Source organism: Ictidomys tridecemlineatus, chromosome 2 (assembly GCF_052094955.1).
Source record: "Ictidomys tridecemlineatus isolate mIctTri1 chromosome 2, mIctTri1.hap1, whole genome shotgun sequence".
In the NCBI taxonomy this organism is placed as follows: domain Eukaryota; kingdom Metazoa; phylum Chordata; class Mammalia; order Rodentia; family Sciuridae; genus Ictidomys; species Ictidomys tridecemlineatus.
Genome location: NC_135478.1, coordinates 91,978,689 through 91,991,987, shown reverse-complemented (window position 1 = coordinate 91,991,987; position 13,299 = coordinate 91,978,689). Strand labels below are relative to the sequence as shown.

Genomic DNA, 13,299 nt, shown 5'->3' with positions numbered 1-13,299 from the left:
CTGACTTCGGCTTGGAGTCAGTGTCAGGCACCTGGGGTCTGTGCAGCCAGGACTGCAGGGCCAGGCTGCCTGGAGGGGCCATCAGAGTGCCAAGGAGGAGGGCGCCAGGGCACCAGGGCTGTGGCCGCTGGGATGCTCACACTCCACCCCAGGGAAGCTGCTGCTTGACTTTCAGCCTTTCATTCCCCAAATAAAGCTTCTGCCTTGTGAAGAAGTGAACCAGGCGGGGTCATCGCCAGTGTGTCAGGCTGAGTAGAGATGCCATGGCTGCCAGCACAGCACCAGAAGTCCCCAAGAGCAGCCCCAGTTCAGTGACTTGCTAGGAGCACTCGCAGTCCTGTTTACAGCCACACGCACCCTGGGATTCACTATAGCCAAAGAGCAGAGCCAAGTGAGCAAAGGGAAAGGTACACCAGGTGAAGTTACAGGAAGCCAGAGAAGCTCCCAGTCCTCAGCCCCGTGGGGTCACATGCTCATTCCTGCAGCAGGCTGTGAAGTGGTCCAGGGTTCTGCCAGGTGTGGGTTGTTGGCACTCTCTACAGAGAACAGCCCAAATCCCAGGGAAGGGGAAACCAGTGTGTGTGTGTGCGTGTGTGTGTGTGTGTATGTGTGTGTGTGTGTGTTTCTCCCCACTGTGGTGCCAAGGATCAAACCCAGGGCCTCACACATGGTAGGCAAGTGCTCTATCATCCAGCTCTACCTCCACCCGCCACTTGTGCAAACCCTCTGGGCACAACACTCTGGTCATTTCTGAAATCCAGGTTCCAGGGTGCCAGCCCAGCCCCCAGTGTGTACCCTTTCTGCCCCTCAGGGTGTGGTGCAGGCTGGATTTCAGGTGCCCATCTGTTTACAGTGACCGTTGAGCAAGGTCCCTGGAACCCACCTCTTGGCACAGGCTGGGCACAGAGAGCAACGGCCACATCCCACTACTGCTAATCTGTTATCACCTGAGCCCAGTCCGAGCTAGTTACATCAGGGAGATATAAGGTGCTCCAGACACTGGGACCCACAGAGTCCCTAGGCTCTGCCCACAGATGGCAGTGGCACCTGCAGGGATCCAGAGTGAGACTCAGAACCACAATGTTTCTGGAAGCAAAGTACAGAGTGGAGAAGGAACACAGTCAGTCACCAACCCTGTTCAGCTGAATTGGACAGCAGCCGTTGGCCCCTGGGTTTGCTCAAAATGTGATGACTGGACAGTAAACACTGACCTTGTGCCCAGGATATTAGCCAGGCCAGGCTCCAGGAATAAGGGTTTGAGTTGGCCACAGTGTGCAGGGGACAAGGTTTTCCTGCTGGCCTGGAGGGATGGGTGGGCTGCACTGAGCTCTTCTCCCCCAGTGGAACCTTCTAGGCCTGTGAGCTCCACTCTAGTTTTCTCAAATGGAAAATAGGCTCAGGGAACTGAGGTGGATGTTGGGGGTGAGGGAGGGGCAGAAAGAAAGCCTGGAGAGCCATCTGGGAGAGGAAGAATAAGGGGGTGGGACCATCTCCACTGCCTACAGAGTAGCCCAGAAGACAGAGAAAGGCAGGGAGGGCATGGGTGGATGGGTGGATGAGACCCAGCTGCAGAGTCCAATGGGCTGCAGGGCAGAGTTCTGTTCTGACTCCAAGGTCACCAGCTCTGTGACCTTGGGGAAATGCATTTGCCACTCTGGCCTCAGTTTCCTGGGGACATCAATATCTCCCATTTTGATGCAATTTAAACTGTGGGCCCCAGAGGTAGAAGCCCTGGCTCACACTCGAGTTCTGTGCAGCCACTTGCCAAGGGCACAGCCTGGGAGAGCCTCTGTCCTGTACTCCAGCCCCCAGGGTTGCTGGCCAGGGTTTCCATCATCAAAGCAATGAAGAGAGTTTCAGGAGACTGGCATGGACCCAGAGCCTGGTGGGTGCTGGAGACTGGGGCAGGGGCAAGGCCAATGCTCTCTTCCAATACTCAGGCCATAGCAATGTCAAGGACTCAAACCCCATCAGGGCCCCCAAAATCACAAAAAAAAAACAGCTATTGAGCCTGCATGCTGTCCTCTGTGCAGGTTCAGCTCCAAGGACTGGCACTGTATCTCACAGAATTCCTGTCATGCTATTATGGTTCTCATTTTATAAATGGAAAAACTGTGGTCAGAGGATCTGTGGCGTTCCCCAGTCACACAGTATAGAGCAGAACCAGAAAGCAAACCCCTGAACATGTGCTCCAACTGCCATGGAAAAACGCTTTTATCCCAAAGACATTCTATGTGTTTGTTCTGCCAAGAGGGATTCAAGACCAGTGCACAGATTCCCGGAGTAAGAAGTTCTCAAGCTACCACTGCCCTCAAGCTGGCCTTGGCTTCTGAACTTTGACTCTGGATGGCAAAGATCACAGTCCCACCCTGGGGTCCTGGCGGAAATGTACCCTGGGCTCCTTGCCCTGGCTCTGCCCCCACTGCCTAGTGGACCAGGGTAAGTCACTCCCCCTCTGAGCCTGGCAGCATTGCCTTGACTTTGAGGCTCAGAGGCTCTCAGACCCAAGGCCTTTGGAGCTGAGCCCACCTCCCCACCCCCAGGCAGTCAGGGAGGTAGGGGCAGGCCCTGCCCCCTGGTAAATACCTCTGTCCATCACTCCCCAAACTGCACATCCCTGTCTTACTGGCTGGAAGCTTGACCCAGATCAGCCATGGTGAGGGTCTGCCTAGGGCCATGGTGGCTCCCCGGGGGATGAGGACCTGCCATGAGACTTCAGCAGTGCCTGTCCCCCTGGCAGAGCCTCACTGTCTTTTTCTTTCTCCTTAGACGACCTATACTGACAAAGGAGCAAAGGTGAGCAGGAAGGGAATGGGGGACCTGGGTCCAGAAGGATGTCTGGGCTGGGGAGACCAGCATGTGAGCACAAAGTGGAGAGGAACAAGATTGGGGGTCTGTTAATACCTGGGCTCTCCCAGACTGGCTGGACTCACTTGCACCCTCCTGAAAAACTGTCAGCTCTTCTTCATTCACCTGCTGACTTCTTCATCTCATCTGGAAGCTCTGGCTAAGTCTCCCTTCAATCCCTGCTGCTGTGGCTGTTCCTCCTGGGAAAGCTGGGCTGCCTCCTGAGGGGCCTTCCTAGTCCCAAAGAATCCTGCACACTCCAGGGGCTCAATTTCTAAGTGAGCAGTGTCTCCTGAGTCCAGGCAGAGCTCGGTGGGGTTCAACCTCTCCTAGGTGCTGGAGCTGAGTCAGCCTCCCTCCTTCTCTCCTCCTGCAGCCTGAGAGAGGCCGATTCCTTCACTTCCACTCCGTGACCTTCTGGGTTGGCAACGCCAAGCAGGTACAAACCAGGGCAAGGTGTTGGAGTGGGCAGAAGACAGGCAAGAGGGCCCCCTGGACAGGGAAGGCCCCAGCTGGTCTGGGATTAAATCCTGGAAGGGGGAAATGGGGGCCCAGTAGGGATCCAACACTTTGAACCCCAGCTGGAAACTTCTGGGAGGGCACAATGTACCCAAGAGCATCCTTTTCCCCAGTGCAGTCTCTGCTCCTGGGCAAGAGGACAGGCAGGGGACAGGGACTCTCATCTGGGCCCCAGGCAGGTTCTCCACCCTCAGGAACACTTCACCTCTCTGTCTTTAGGCTGCCTCCTTCTATTGCAGCAAGATGGGCTTCGAGCCACTAGCCTACAGGGGCCTGGAGACGGGCTTCCGAGAGGTGGTCAGCCATGTGGTCAAGCAAGGAAAGGTGCGTCCACACCCCAGGGACCCCTTGCTCTCAGGGCTTCTTGGGTCTAACATGGTAGGCACCTTTGCAACAGGGACCTTCCCAGGCGGATCTCCTCAGCCTGGTCCAGTGCTGGCCCCACAAGTTCAGCAAGCCAAGGCCATAGGTGTAGGGAGTTTCAGCAGAGTTGTGGCCCATGGGGTTCTGGGAGTTCTCCCGCAGGGGACCCAACAGCTGATCATGGGTCCCAGGGGTGGCACGGGATAAAGTCCCCAGCCCTCAGGACCATGGGGAGAGGCAAGGCAGAGAAGGAGGTAGAAGCTGTGATTCAGGAGTCCTGCATGGCTGCCCGCTGCTCACCAAGAGGTGAGGGGGGTTGAGTAGGAGTGAGGGGAGGTGCACCTGCCCATGCTCCCTGAGCCACTGGTCACACACCCTTCTCCACCACTGTAGATTGTGTTTGTCTTCTCCTCTGCACTCAACCCCTGGAATAAAGGTGAGGGGCCCCGGGGTGGCAGCAGGGCTATTGGAGAGGGTCAGGTGTCAGAGGGCAGGGCCTGGGAAGGGCACGAGGGGAACTGAGCCCAGAAGGCTGAGAGCCTGTCCAGGGGCCTTGAACTCCAGTGCCAGCACTCCCTGCTGACCACAGAGATGGGCGACCATCTGGTGAAACACGGGGATGGCGTGAAAGACGTGGCTTTCGAGGTGGAAGACTGTGACTACATCGTGCAGGTGAGAATGCACCTGGGCTGGCCTGGGAAGAGGCCTTAGGCACAGCCGGCTCTCCGTGGGCCACAGGGACCCTGTCAGTCAGGGTTGGATGTTGGCGTGACATACCTAAGTCCTAGGGACGGAAGCCTGGCCTTACTGTGTGTCTTCAATTTCATGTTCCCACACATGTAAAATGGGGATAATCATAGCCTGTACCTCACTGAGTTTTAAAAGAGGAAATGGAGCCAGACATGGTGGCACATGCCTGTAATCTAGCAGCTCAGGAGGCTGAGGCAAGAGGATCAAAAGTTCAAGGGCAGAGTCAGCAACTTAGTGATGCTCTAAGCAATTTAGGGAGACCCTGCCTCAAAGTAACACTAGAAAGGGCTGGGGATATGGCTCAATGATTAAGTGCCCCTGGGTTTCAAACACGGGTACCAGAGAGAGAGAGAGAGAGAGAGAGAGAGAGAGAGAGAGAGAGAGAGAGAGAGAGAATGGTGGGGGGGGGAGTGGAAATTACAATTTCTGGACTATGACTCTGAACCAAATGCAGCCCTAAAGACAGGTGAGGCCTGGGTTCAATCCCCAGCACTGAAGGAAAAAAAAAAAAAGGTGGATTGGAGGTTCAGAGTAGATTCCAGAGCTAGCATGACTGGGTCTGGATCTTCCCAGCTGTGTGAAGTCGTGTTCCTCCCTGTAGAAGGCAGACAGTGCTGCTGTGAGGACTGCCCAGGTGCATCCTCAGAACAAGCCTGGCCTGGGTGTCGCATTGGTCTGCAGTAAGCAAGGGCTTGCTAAATTAAGGCACAGACCTGGCATGCAGGGTTCCTGGCACAGGGCCCGACACACAGAGGTCACTTCAGAAATGTCCACCCCCATTCTTCTTATCCTCCACTCTTTGTACAGGGAGGGAAGCTGAGGACTGGAGGGGGAGGAGGGCCACAGAGTGAGTTAGGAGAAGCAGACACACACACACACACACCGCCTTGTCTCCCAAGCCCCAACTCTGAGCCTGGGCCTCAGTTTCCCTTATTGCTCAACAGGGATTAGGCACACTTTGGAGGGGGGACAGGTGACACTGCCATGTCAGAAACACATAGACCATCCCAGCCAGAGCAGCAGGCCAGGACTCAGGGGCCCCAGCATTCACTGTCTCCCCCTGCTCCATCTCCCTGCAGAAAGCCCGAGAACGGGGGGCCAAGGTAGTGCGGGAGCCCTGGGTGGAGGAAGACAAGTTTGGGAAGGTGAAGTTTGCTGTGCTGCAGACGGTGAGTTCCCTTTGATGTCCCTGTCCCTCCTGCTGCCAGAACTCACTGAGATGCCAGGATGCTCCTAATTCACCCCATTACACCATCCCACCCATGGGCCTCAAAACATGGGCTTCCCCTGGGCTCTGACCTCTCAAAATTTCTGGCCAGAGTGCAGAGGTGGCAGGGGCCACCAGCCACCCTTCTCAGGTTCCCCTGGTCCCCCACCAGTGGGAGGTGACAGCTTACGGGGCATCAGCTTTGTGTAGGAGATTGTTCAAAAGGAGAGAAGGGTAGGCCTGGGAAGCCATACCCCACACTAGCTGTGACACCTACTTCCCTCTCTGCAACTCAGTTTAAATAGGGTGGAACTGGACTCCTGTGTGACCTGTGGCACACTAATGCACCATTCTGTGCCTCGGATCCTTCAGCTGGAACCCTAATCAGGGCCATTGTGAGTGCCGAGTGTGACCATTGTCGTAGAACACTTAGAAGAGCAGAGCCTGGCACACTGTAGGCACTTAGCAGAGATGACTGATTCTGCAGCCCCGTGCTGCTGTAAGGCAGAGACGACCCGAGGTCCCACCTCCTCAAGATCACATCAGGCATTAATCCCATTCATCACCCTTCAGCATGATTAGACCCGATGCCTCCACAGTTATCATCATCAACACAGTTTCACTGAGCACCTGCTATGCGCCAGGCACTGCCTAGGAGCCAGAGACACCATAATGGGCAAAACAGCATCCCTGTCCCCACAGGGCTTCTGGTCCCCTGAGGCAGGTAGGCTGTGATGGTGAAACTCCTAAGAGAATGACAGATGGCAACACATGACAGTCAGGGGAAGTGACTTTCCCAGGATCACATGTCGACTTAGGAACTCAGGGCTGGATTGGGGCAGAAAAGACCCAGCCATGGTGGGTGGGGTCCTAGGGCTGAGCCAGTCTATTTCCCACCCCTAGTTTGGGGACACCACACACACTCTGGTAGAGAAGATGAACTACACCGGCTGGTTCCTGCCTGGATTCGAGGCCCCCCTGCTCAAGGACTCCCTGCTTCCCAAGCTGTGAGTGCCCCAGGCTGCAAGAGTTGGGTGGAGAGCCCTGAGGCGGGTGGAGAGCCTGTCCCCCTCCTCCATGTGGACTGGGCTTCTGTGATGGGACCGAGCTCCTGGTGGCTACTGGAGCCCTCTGAGGGCACAGAGCAAATGGGCCCCAACACCTGAGGGCCCCAGGTCCCATCCCAGCCTCCTCCCTCCTCAACCAGTGGACCTTGGACAGGGCGCTGCAGTTTTCGATGGCCCTGGGTCTTCATCTATAAAGTAGGGGTTGTGCTAATGAGTTAATTAAGGGCTTTGGCCCCCTGTAAGAGCTGCGTAGGTGGGTGCTGTGGCTATTGTATGGGGGGCAGAGGGATTGGTGAGATTTGGAGGGCAGCCTTCTCCTCGCCCCTCAGTGCTGTCCTTTTCCTAGACCCAAGTGTGGTCTCGAGGTCATCGATCACGTTGTAGGAAATCAGCCTGATCAGGAGATGTTATCTGCCTCAGAATGGTGAGCCCTGTCCCCCCATCACAAGGGCTCTCGCCCTAGTCCTTGTACTAGGTGGAAAGGAGCTCAGGTGGGTGGGAGGTGAACCTGGGGCCAGCCCTTCATTTATTCTCCATACTTTGTCCCCTGAAGAACGAGGGTTTCAGGGCCTACTGCAATCCACATCCCCCCCATGAGGAACTGCAGGGGTGTCCCTTCCAGTTAGCATGGGGGGCAGATGCCTCTACCTAACTTAGTCTGCTTCCTGCTGGCCTCTCACAGTGGGAAGTGGGGACAGACGAGAACAGAGACCTGAGTTCCCTTTAGAACAAACTGAAACATGGGAACTGACTGGCTCTGGCCATAACATTAACATACTCCTGAGGCAGAGCCCTGGGTGACCTAATACCATTGCACGATCAGTTAAAGTCCAGCAGGGTACACAGGATCCCCCTGCCCCACCCAGTCCCCCTGCCTGAGCATGGCCTCCTATGTGGCTTCTGATATGAGACACTTTATTTCCACCTTGAGGAAAATTGTCACAACAAGGGTAAAGACATACAGCATGTATGATGTGATTGTCATCTCCCTTCTGGAGCCCCCGTGGGAACATGTTCTGGAGGGTGGAAGTGGGAGCAGGGGAAGCCAGTCCCAGGCCAGAACTCAGAGCAGATGTGTCCTGCCTGCCACCTGCAGGTACCTGAGGAACCTACAGTTCCACCGCTTCTGGTCTGTGGATGACACACAAGTGCACACAGAGTACAGCTCTCTGCGCTCCATTGTGGTGACCAACTATGAGGAGACCATCAAGATGCCCATTAATGAGCCCGCAATGGGCAGGAAGAAGTCCTCGATCCAGGTGCAGCCCTGCCTGGCTGGGGAAGGAGAGAGGAGGGAAGAGGCTTGAGGCCTCCAGCAGGGCAGGGCAGGGCAGGGCAGGGGTGTGGGGAACAGAAGCAATGACAGTGGCCTCCTGTTTGCCTTTCCCAGGAATATGTGGACTATAATGGGGGAGCTGGAGTCCAGCACATTGCCCTGAAGACCCAGGACATCATCACAGCGGTTAGAACACCATCCCTGGTCTTAAGCCCCCTTCCTTCAGCTCCAGGGATGGTTTCTGCAGAATGGGGAGGGAGGGGGCAGTGGCAGTCTGGAGTCCCCTTCTCTAGCCTAGAGGGCTGACAGGGTTCCTTGCCTGGTACCTGCAACTCCTGTTGCCACCCTCGTCCAGTGTGGGCAGCTGACCTAGGTGTGTAAGTGTGAATTTGTGGTGAAGCAAAATAAAACACAGACACAATTTACATTTACACAAGCTTCAGGATGGCTTCCCCAGGCTCTGGGCCTTAGGCTCCAGAAGGGAGAGCAAGAGAAAGTCAGGAGAGGCTGATGAGAGAGAGCAAGCACATTGGGAAGTGAGCTTTTATTTGGGAGAGCACTGTTCTTAGAAAGTTCCACTCCAAAAAGATCAGAAGGGGCAGGTGAGTATAATTCAACCTCAGCAGTATGCCTACACCTGAAGACCTGCTTTGCTATCTGAACTGGGACAAGGCCCAAGACACTATGAAATGTAGTGATTGGTCAGAGCCACGTGCTTTAGAACTGGAATGCGTGATCATTCAAAGTGGCTCCCCACACCTGTGCAAGTAATCCCTACCCACCTCACATGGAAGAGTTTGGTGTCTCTAGAACATTCTGGGCTTTAAAGTGGCAGATGCTAGAGGATAAGGAAGACTGCATCCTGCTCCCAGATCTGTAAGTCCCTTGCCATTTGTCTCTGGGGCACTCAGCAGCCTTCTGGGCTTCAGCTGCCTCACCTCGAAAATGAGGATGTTATTCTATAAGATCAGACTTGTCCTTTCCTCCAAATCAAGCACCCTGTGTCTGTGGCTCCAATCTTGGGGAGGCTAGTCCTGCCTAGGCCTTAAGGGGAAGAGCCTGGACTGTCCCATCCAATCCTGCGGAATTTCATTTGTATCATGCCTGTTGAGGCTCTGCCATGTGCTAGGTGCTATTTTAGGTATGTGGGACACATTAGTAACAGTTTCTGCTCTTATGGAGTCAAAACCAAATTAAATAAATAGGTGGTGTGGAAGAATCCAGGTGGGATGTGGGGGAGCAAGGGGGGATTTTCACCTTTAACGTGGGTGGTCAAGGAAGGTCACATAGGGAAGGAGACTTTTGAGAATGCAAAGGGTTGGAAGGACAGAAGCCCGTGGAAATCTCCAAGAAGGTCCCCGAGCAGGAGTGATGGCCCAGGCAAAGGCCCTGAGATGGGCATCTTCCAGCAAGGTTGCAGGAACAGCAAGGAGATCATCAGTGTGACTGGAACAGAATGAGCAAGGGAAAGAGAGGTGGGAGATGGAGTCTAAGGTGGAAGTGGGGGCAGCTGGTGAGGGCCTGGCAAGAACCTGGAATTGGACTCTGAGAAGTGGCACCACCCTGAGGTAAGCACCGAGTGGCATGATTTGGCCTGTGTTTGAATAAAATCCACTCTGGCTTCTCTGCTGAAAACAGATACTTAAATCTCTCGATGCCTCAGTTTCCCAGCTATGAAATGCACAGGGCAGGATTGCTTCAGGGATAGGAGGAGGCAAGACTAGAAAGACAGGCACATAATGGGTGCTTTGTGAACATCATGGATCCCTGCTCTAATGAGACTCAGACAAGGACAGAAGGGGCTGAGGCCACACTGCATCTTGGCACTCAGGAGAGCAAAGATAGGGATCCTGCCTCCTCATGGCCCAGCAGCTCCACCTGGCTTAGGGACAACGAGCCTGGAAACACAGAGGCTGACCTCAACCTGCTCTGGGACAGATTCGCAACTTGCAAGAGAGAGGCATGGAGTTCCTGACTGTACCATCAACCTACTACAAGCTACTTCGGGAGAATCTCAAGACAGCCAAGATCCGGGTGAAGGAGAGCATTGACGTGCTGGAGGTGAGGCCCAGTGGGATGCTAGGCCACAGGCAACCTGATCCCTGAGTTCTATCTGGCCTCCCCCATCCTGCAGCAGACACAGGCACACAGAGGGAAAACCAGAAAGAAACAGAGTGTGTGTGTGTCGGTGCCATGTAAAGTTAAAACAGGCAACCTAGGGCTACGTTACAGGAAGTGGCGAACTTTCTGAGAAGGTGACTTTAATTGAAAGATATATAATTAGAGGGACCTGGCCAAGAGGAGTGCTAGGAAGAGCATTCCAGCAGAGGGAAGAGCAGGTGCAAAGGTGATAGGGTGGGAGCAAGCTCCAAGTGCCTGAGGAGCAGGAGGAAGGCTCATGTGGATTGAAGACAGCATCTGAGAAGAGGTGTACCAAGGCAGGTAAGTGGGGGCTGGTTCCACTTGGAGGCTCTTAAGATGGGGTTTTGTACTTCTTTAGCCACAAAGCATTGAAAGTTTTTTGGTTTTACCTTTTAACAGCTAATTGGCACAGAACTCATATTAAATGGCTATCTCTAGCTATTTGCTAAAATCAAAGTCAACATCAATTTTAGAATATCTTCAACACCCTGGAAAGAAACCTTGATCCTCTTAGTCATTACCTCCCATCCCACCCTAACCCTAGGCAACTACTAAACTACCTTTGGTCTCGCAGATTTACCTAGTCTGGAATTTCACATAAATAAAATGATACAGCATGTGGTCTGTTATGACTAGGGTTTGTTTGTTTTGATTCCAGGGAATGAACCATTGAGCCACAACCCCAGCCTTTTTTATCTTTTATTTTGAGAATAAGTCACTGCATGTCACTGAGGCTAGCTTTGAATTTGTGATCCTCCTGCTTCAGTCTCCCAGGAAGCTGCACTAGGGTACCCAGCATGACTGGTTTTCTTTTCCACTTGCATAATGTTTTCAAGGTTTATCTACTTTTAGCCTATGTCAGTACTTCATTCCTTTTTGAGTGTATAGTGCTGAGCATTGACCCCAGGACCTCAAGCATACTAAGCTACACCCCCAACTCTACTTCATTCCTTTTTTTGGTTGAATAGTATCCCATTGCACTGATGGACCACATTTTGCTTATCCATTCATCATTTGGTGGATATTTGGGTTATTTCTAACTTGGGGCTATTATTATTTTCATAAATTAGGTAGTTCAGTCCATGATTTTTTATTCGCTTATTCTAATTATACAAATGCAATTCATGGGGCTGGAATTGTGGCTCAGTAGTTAGAACACATGCCTAGCATGTATGAGGCCCTGGGTTTGATTCTCAGCACTATATATAAATAAATGAATAAAATAAAGGTCCATCAACATCTAAAAAATAAAATTAAAAATAATGCAATTCAAGTTTACATATTCACATATGCACATAAGAGAATAATATGATTTTATTTTATGGCAATTAGGAATGACTCTGCTATGAACACTCATGTGCAAGGTATTGTGTGGATGTATGTTCTCATTTCCCTTCAGTTGTGCCTGGGAGTAGCACTGCTGGGTCACAGGCTCTTTATGTTTAACCTTTTGAGAAAGAGTCAGGCTCTGTTCCAAAGTAGGTGTACCATTTTACATTCCCAGCAGCAATAGGCAAGGGCTCCCATTTCCACAGGAAGGTTTTTGGTTTTTGAAAAGGGTAGTGGGGACTGAAGCCAGGGCCTCATTTTAAACAGATGAGTGAAACAATCTAATCTGAGGACTATAGGGAGAATGGAGTGTAAGGAGGCAAGCCCAGCAACAGGTCTGGCTGGATGATTACTTAGCAAGGGCTGCAGCAGAAGGGTGGTAACACAACAGTTTGGGGATATATTTGGGGGGGAGCAGGAATTTCTGGAAAAAAGTTTTTCTTGGTGCTGGGGGCACAGGGGTCCCCTGGACTTTCTAAGGATCCCACCGTGCCAGGCTAGAAGCACAGGGTAGCTTTTCTGCTAATTGAGCTCCCTGTCTCTTGCCCAGGAGCTGCAAATCCTGATGGATTATGACGAGAAAGGCTACCTCCTGCAGATCTTCACCAAACCCATGCAGGACAGGCCTACACTTTTCCTGGAAGTCATCAAGCGCCACAACCACCAGGTTGGCCCTGAGCCAGGCCTGTAGGGAGCATCATCTGCTTTCTGGGTCCCCAGCTCACCTGCTGTCTCCCATTCCAGGGTTTTGGAGCAGGCAACTTCAACTCGCTGTTCAAGGCTTTGGAGGATGCGCAGGCGATCCGAGGCAACCTCACTGATTTGTAGATCAAGGGGTGATGGTCAGCACATAGGACCCGCCCATCACACTTCAAGCCCCTAACCTGGAATATGCTCAACCCTCCCACTGGCATCTCCCTTTAGACCCTCCTCACCACCCTGGCCCAAGCCTCTGCCTATCCCATGACCACGCCCTCTTACTCGATCAGTTCCTGCCCTCCTGAGTAAGGAGTAAAGCACACCCAGTACTATGTGGTGCAGGAGTTTGTGCCTGGGAAGAGCAGTGGCGCCCCTTTGCCACCAGGGGGCGGCCAGCGCCGTGGCGTTTCGGAGGCATCTGCCTTAGGGGATCCCGGGGCCCTGCGACCCAAGCCAGCGTGGGGTGGGGTGCAAGCGCTTTGCTAAGTGGGACTGCGTTGGTCGGGGGGATTTCTGGAACATGGGGACGGGGAACCTACAATCTTGAGGAAAGGACAGGTAATACCTTTTCCTAGAAGACAGTCAGGCAGGTCTGAGGTTGAGAGGCGGTAGAGGTGGGAGGAGGACTAATTCAATCGAGGGAAAGCCCCTCTGAGAAGGTGACTTTGGGGAGCACCAAGGGAAATCCGGGGAAAGCGTTTCTTGGGTAAAGATAGCAGCAAGAAGGCTGGGGATACAGCTCAGTAGGTAGAGTGCTTGCTTTGCATGCACAAGGCCCTGAGTTCAATCCCCAGCACCACACACACACACACACACACACACACACACACACACACACACACACACAAAAAAAAAAAAAAAAAAAAAAGCAGCTAGAGATAGGTCCGTAGGTATGACAGAAGGTGGCAGCATCATGACTGGTGGCTTTATGACTGCCAAAGATGCATGTCTTGGATTTGGTTACTTGGCGTCCAAACCTCTGAATATGTGAGAGGGGAGAATTAGCCAAGGGACTTTCGGAAGGGAAAGGCAAATATTTCGTCAAAAAAAAGGTGGAGGGCAGTGTTAGGGGAATAGCTCAGCAGTAGAGGGTTTGCCTA

General features: G+C 53.1%; 1 protein-coding gene across 6 annotated transcripts; it reads left to right on the top strand.

The window, feature by feature from the left end:
* Nucleotides 1-2,503: 2,503 nt before the first annotated feature.
* On the top strand, nucleotides 2,504-12,531 carry LOC144375247 (4-hydroxyphenylpyruvate dioxygenase-like). 6 transcript variants are annotated; one of them, XM_078039236.1, is made up of 14 exons: nucleotides 2,504-2,578; nucleotides 2,770-2,796; nucleotides 3,224-3,286; nucleotides 3,586-3,690; nucleotides 4,123-4,165; nucleotides 4,319-4,401; nucleotides 5,559-5,648; nucleotides 6,590-6,693; nucleotides 7,100-7,177; nucleotides 7,850-8,012; nucleotides 8,144-8,215; nucleotides 9,968-10,090; nucleotides 12,051-12,167; nucleotides 12,245-12,531. In XM_078039236.1, the coding sequence occupies exons 4-14, from the start codon at nucleotides 3,610-3,612 to the stop codon at nucleotides 12,326-12,328; spliced, it is 1,038 nt and encodes a 345-aa protein (XP_077895362.1). In that variant the 5' UTR covers nucleotides 2,504-2,578; nucleotides 2,770-2,796; nucleotides 3,224-3,286; nucleotides 3,586-3,609; the 3' UTR covers nucleotides 12,329-12,531. The 6 variants fall into 6 exon arrangements, with proteins under 6 accessions (XP_077895362.1, XP_077895357.1, XP_077895358.1 ...); XM_078039231.1 differs by having other exon boundaries at nucleotides 2,527-2,656; XM_078039232.1 differs by lacking the exon at nucleotides 7,100-7,177 and having other exon boundaries at nucleotides 2,527-2,656.
* Nucleotides 12,532-13,299: the final 768 nt, after the last annotated feature.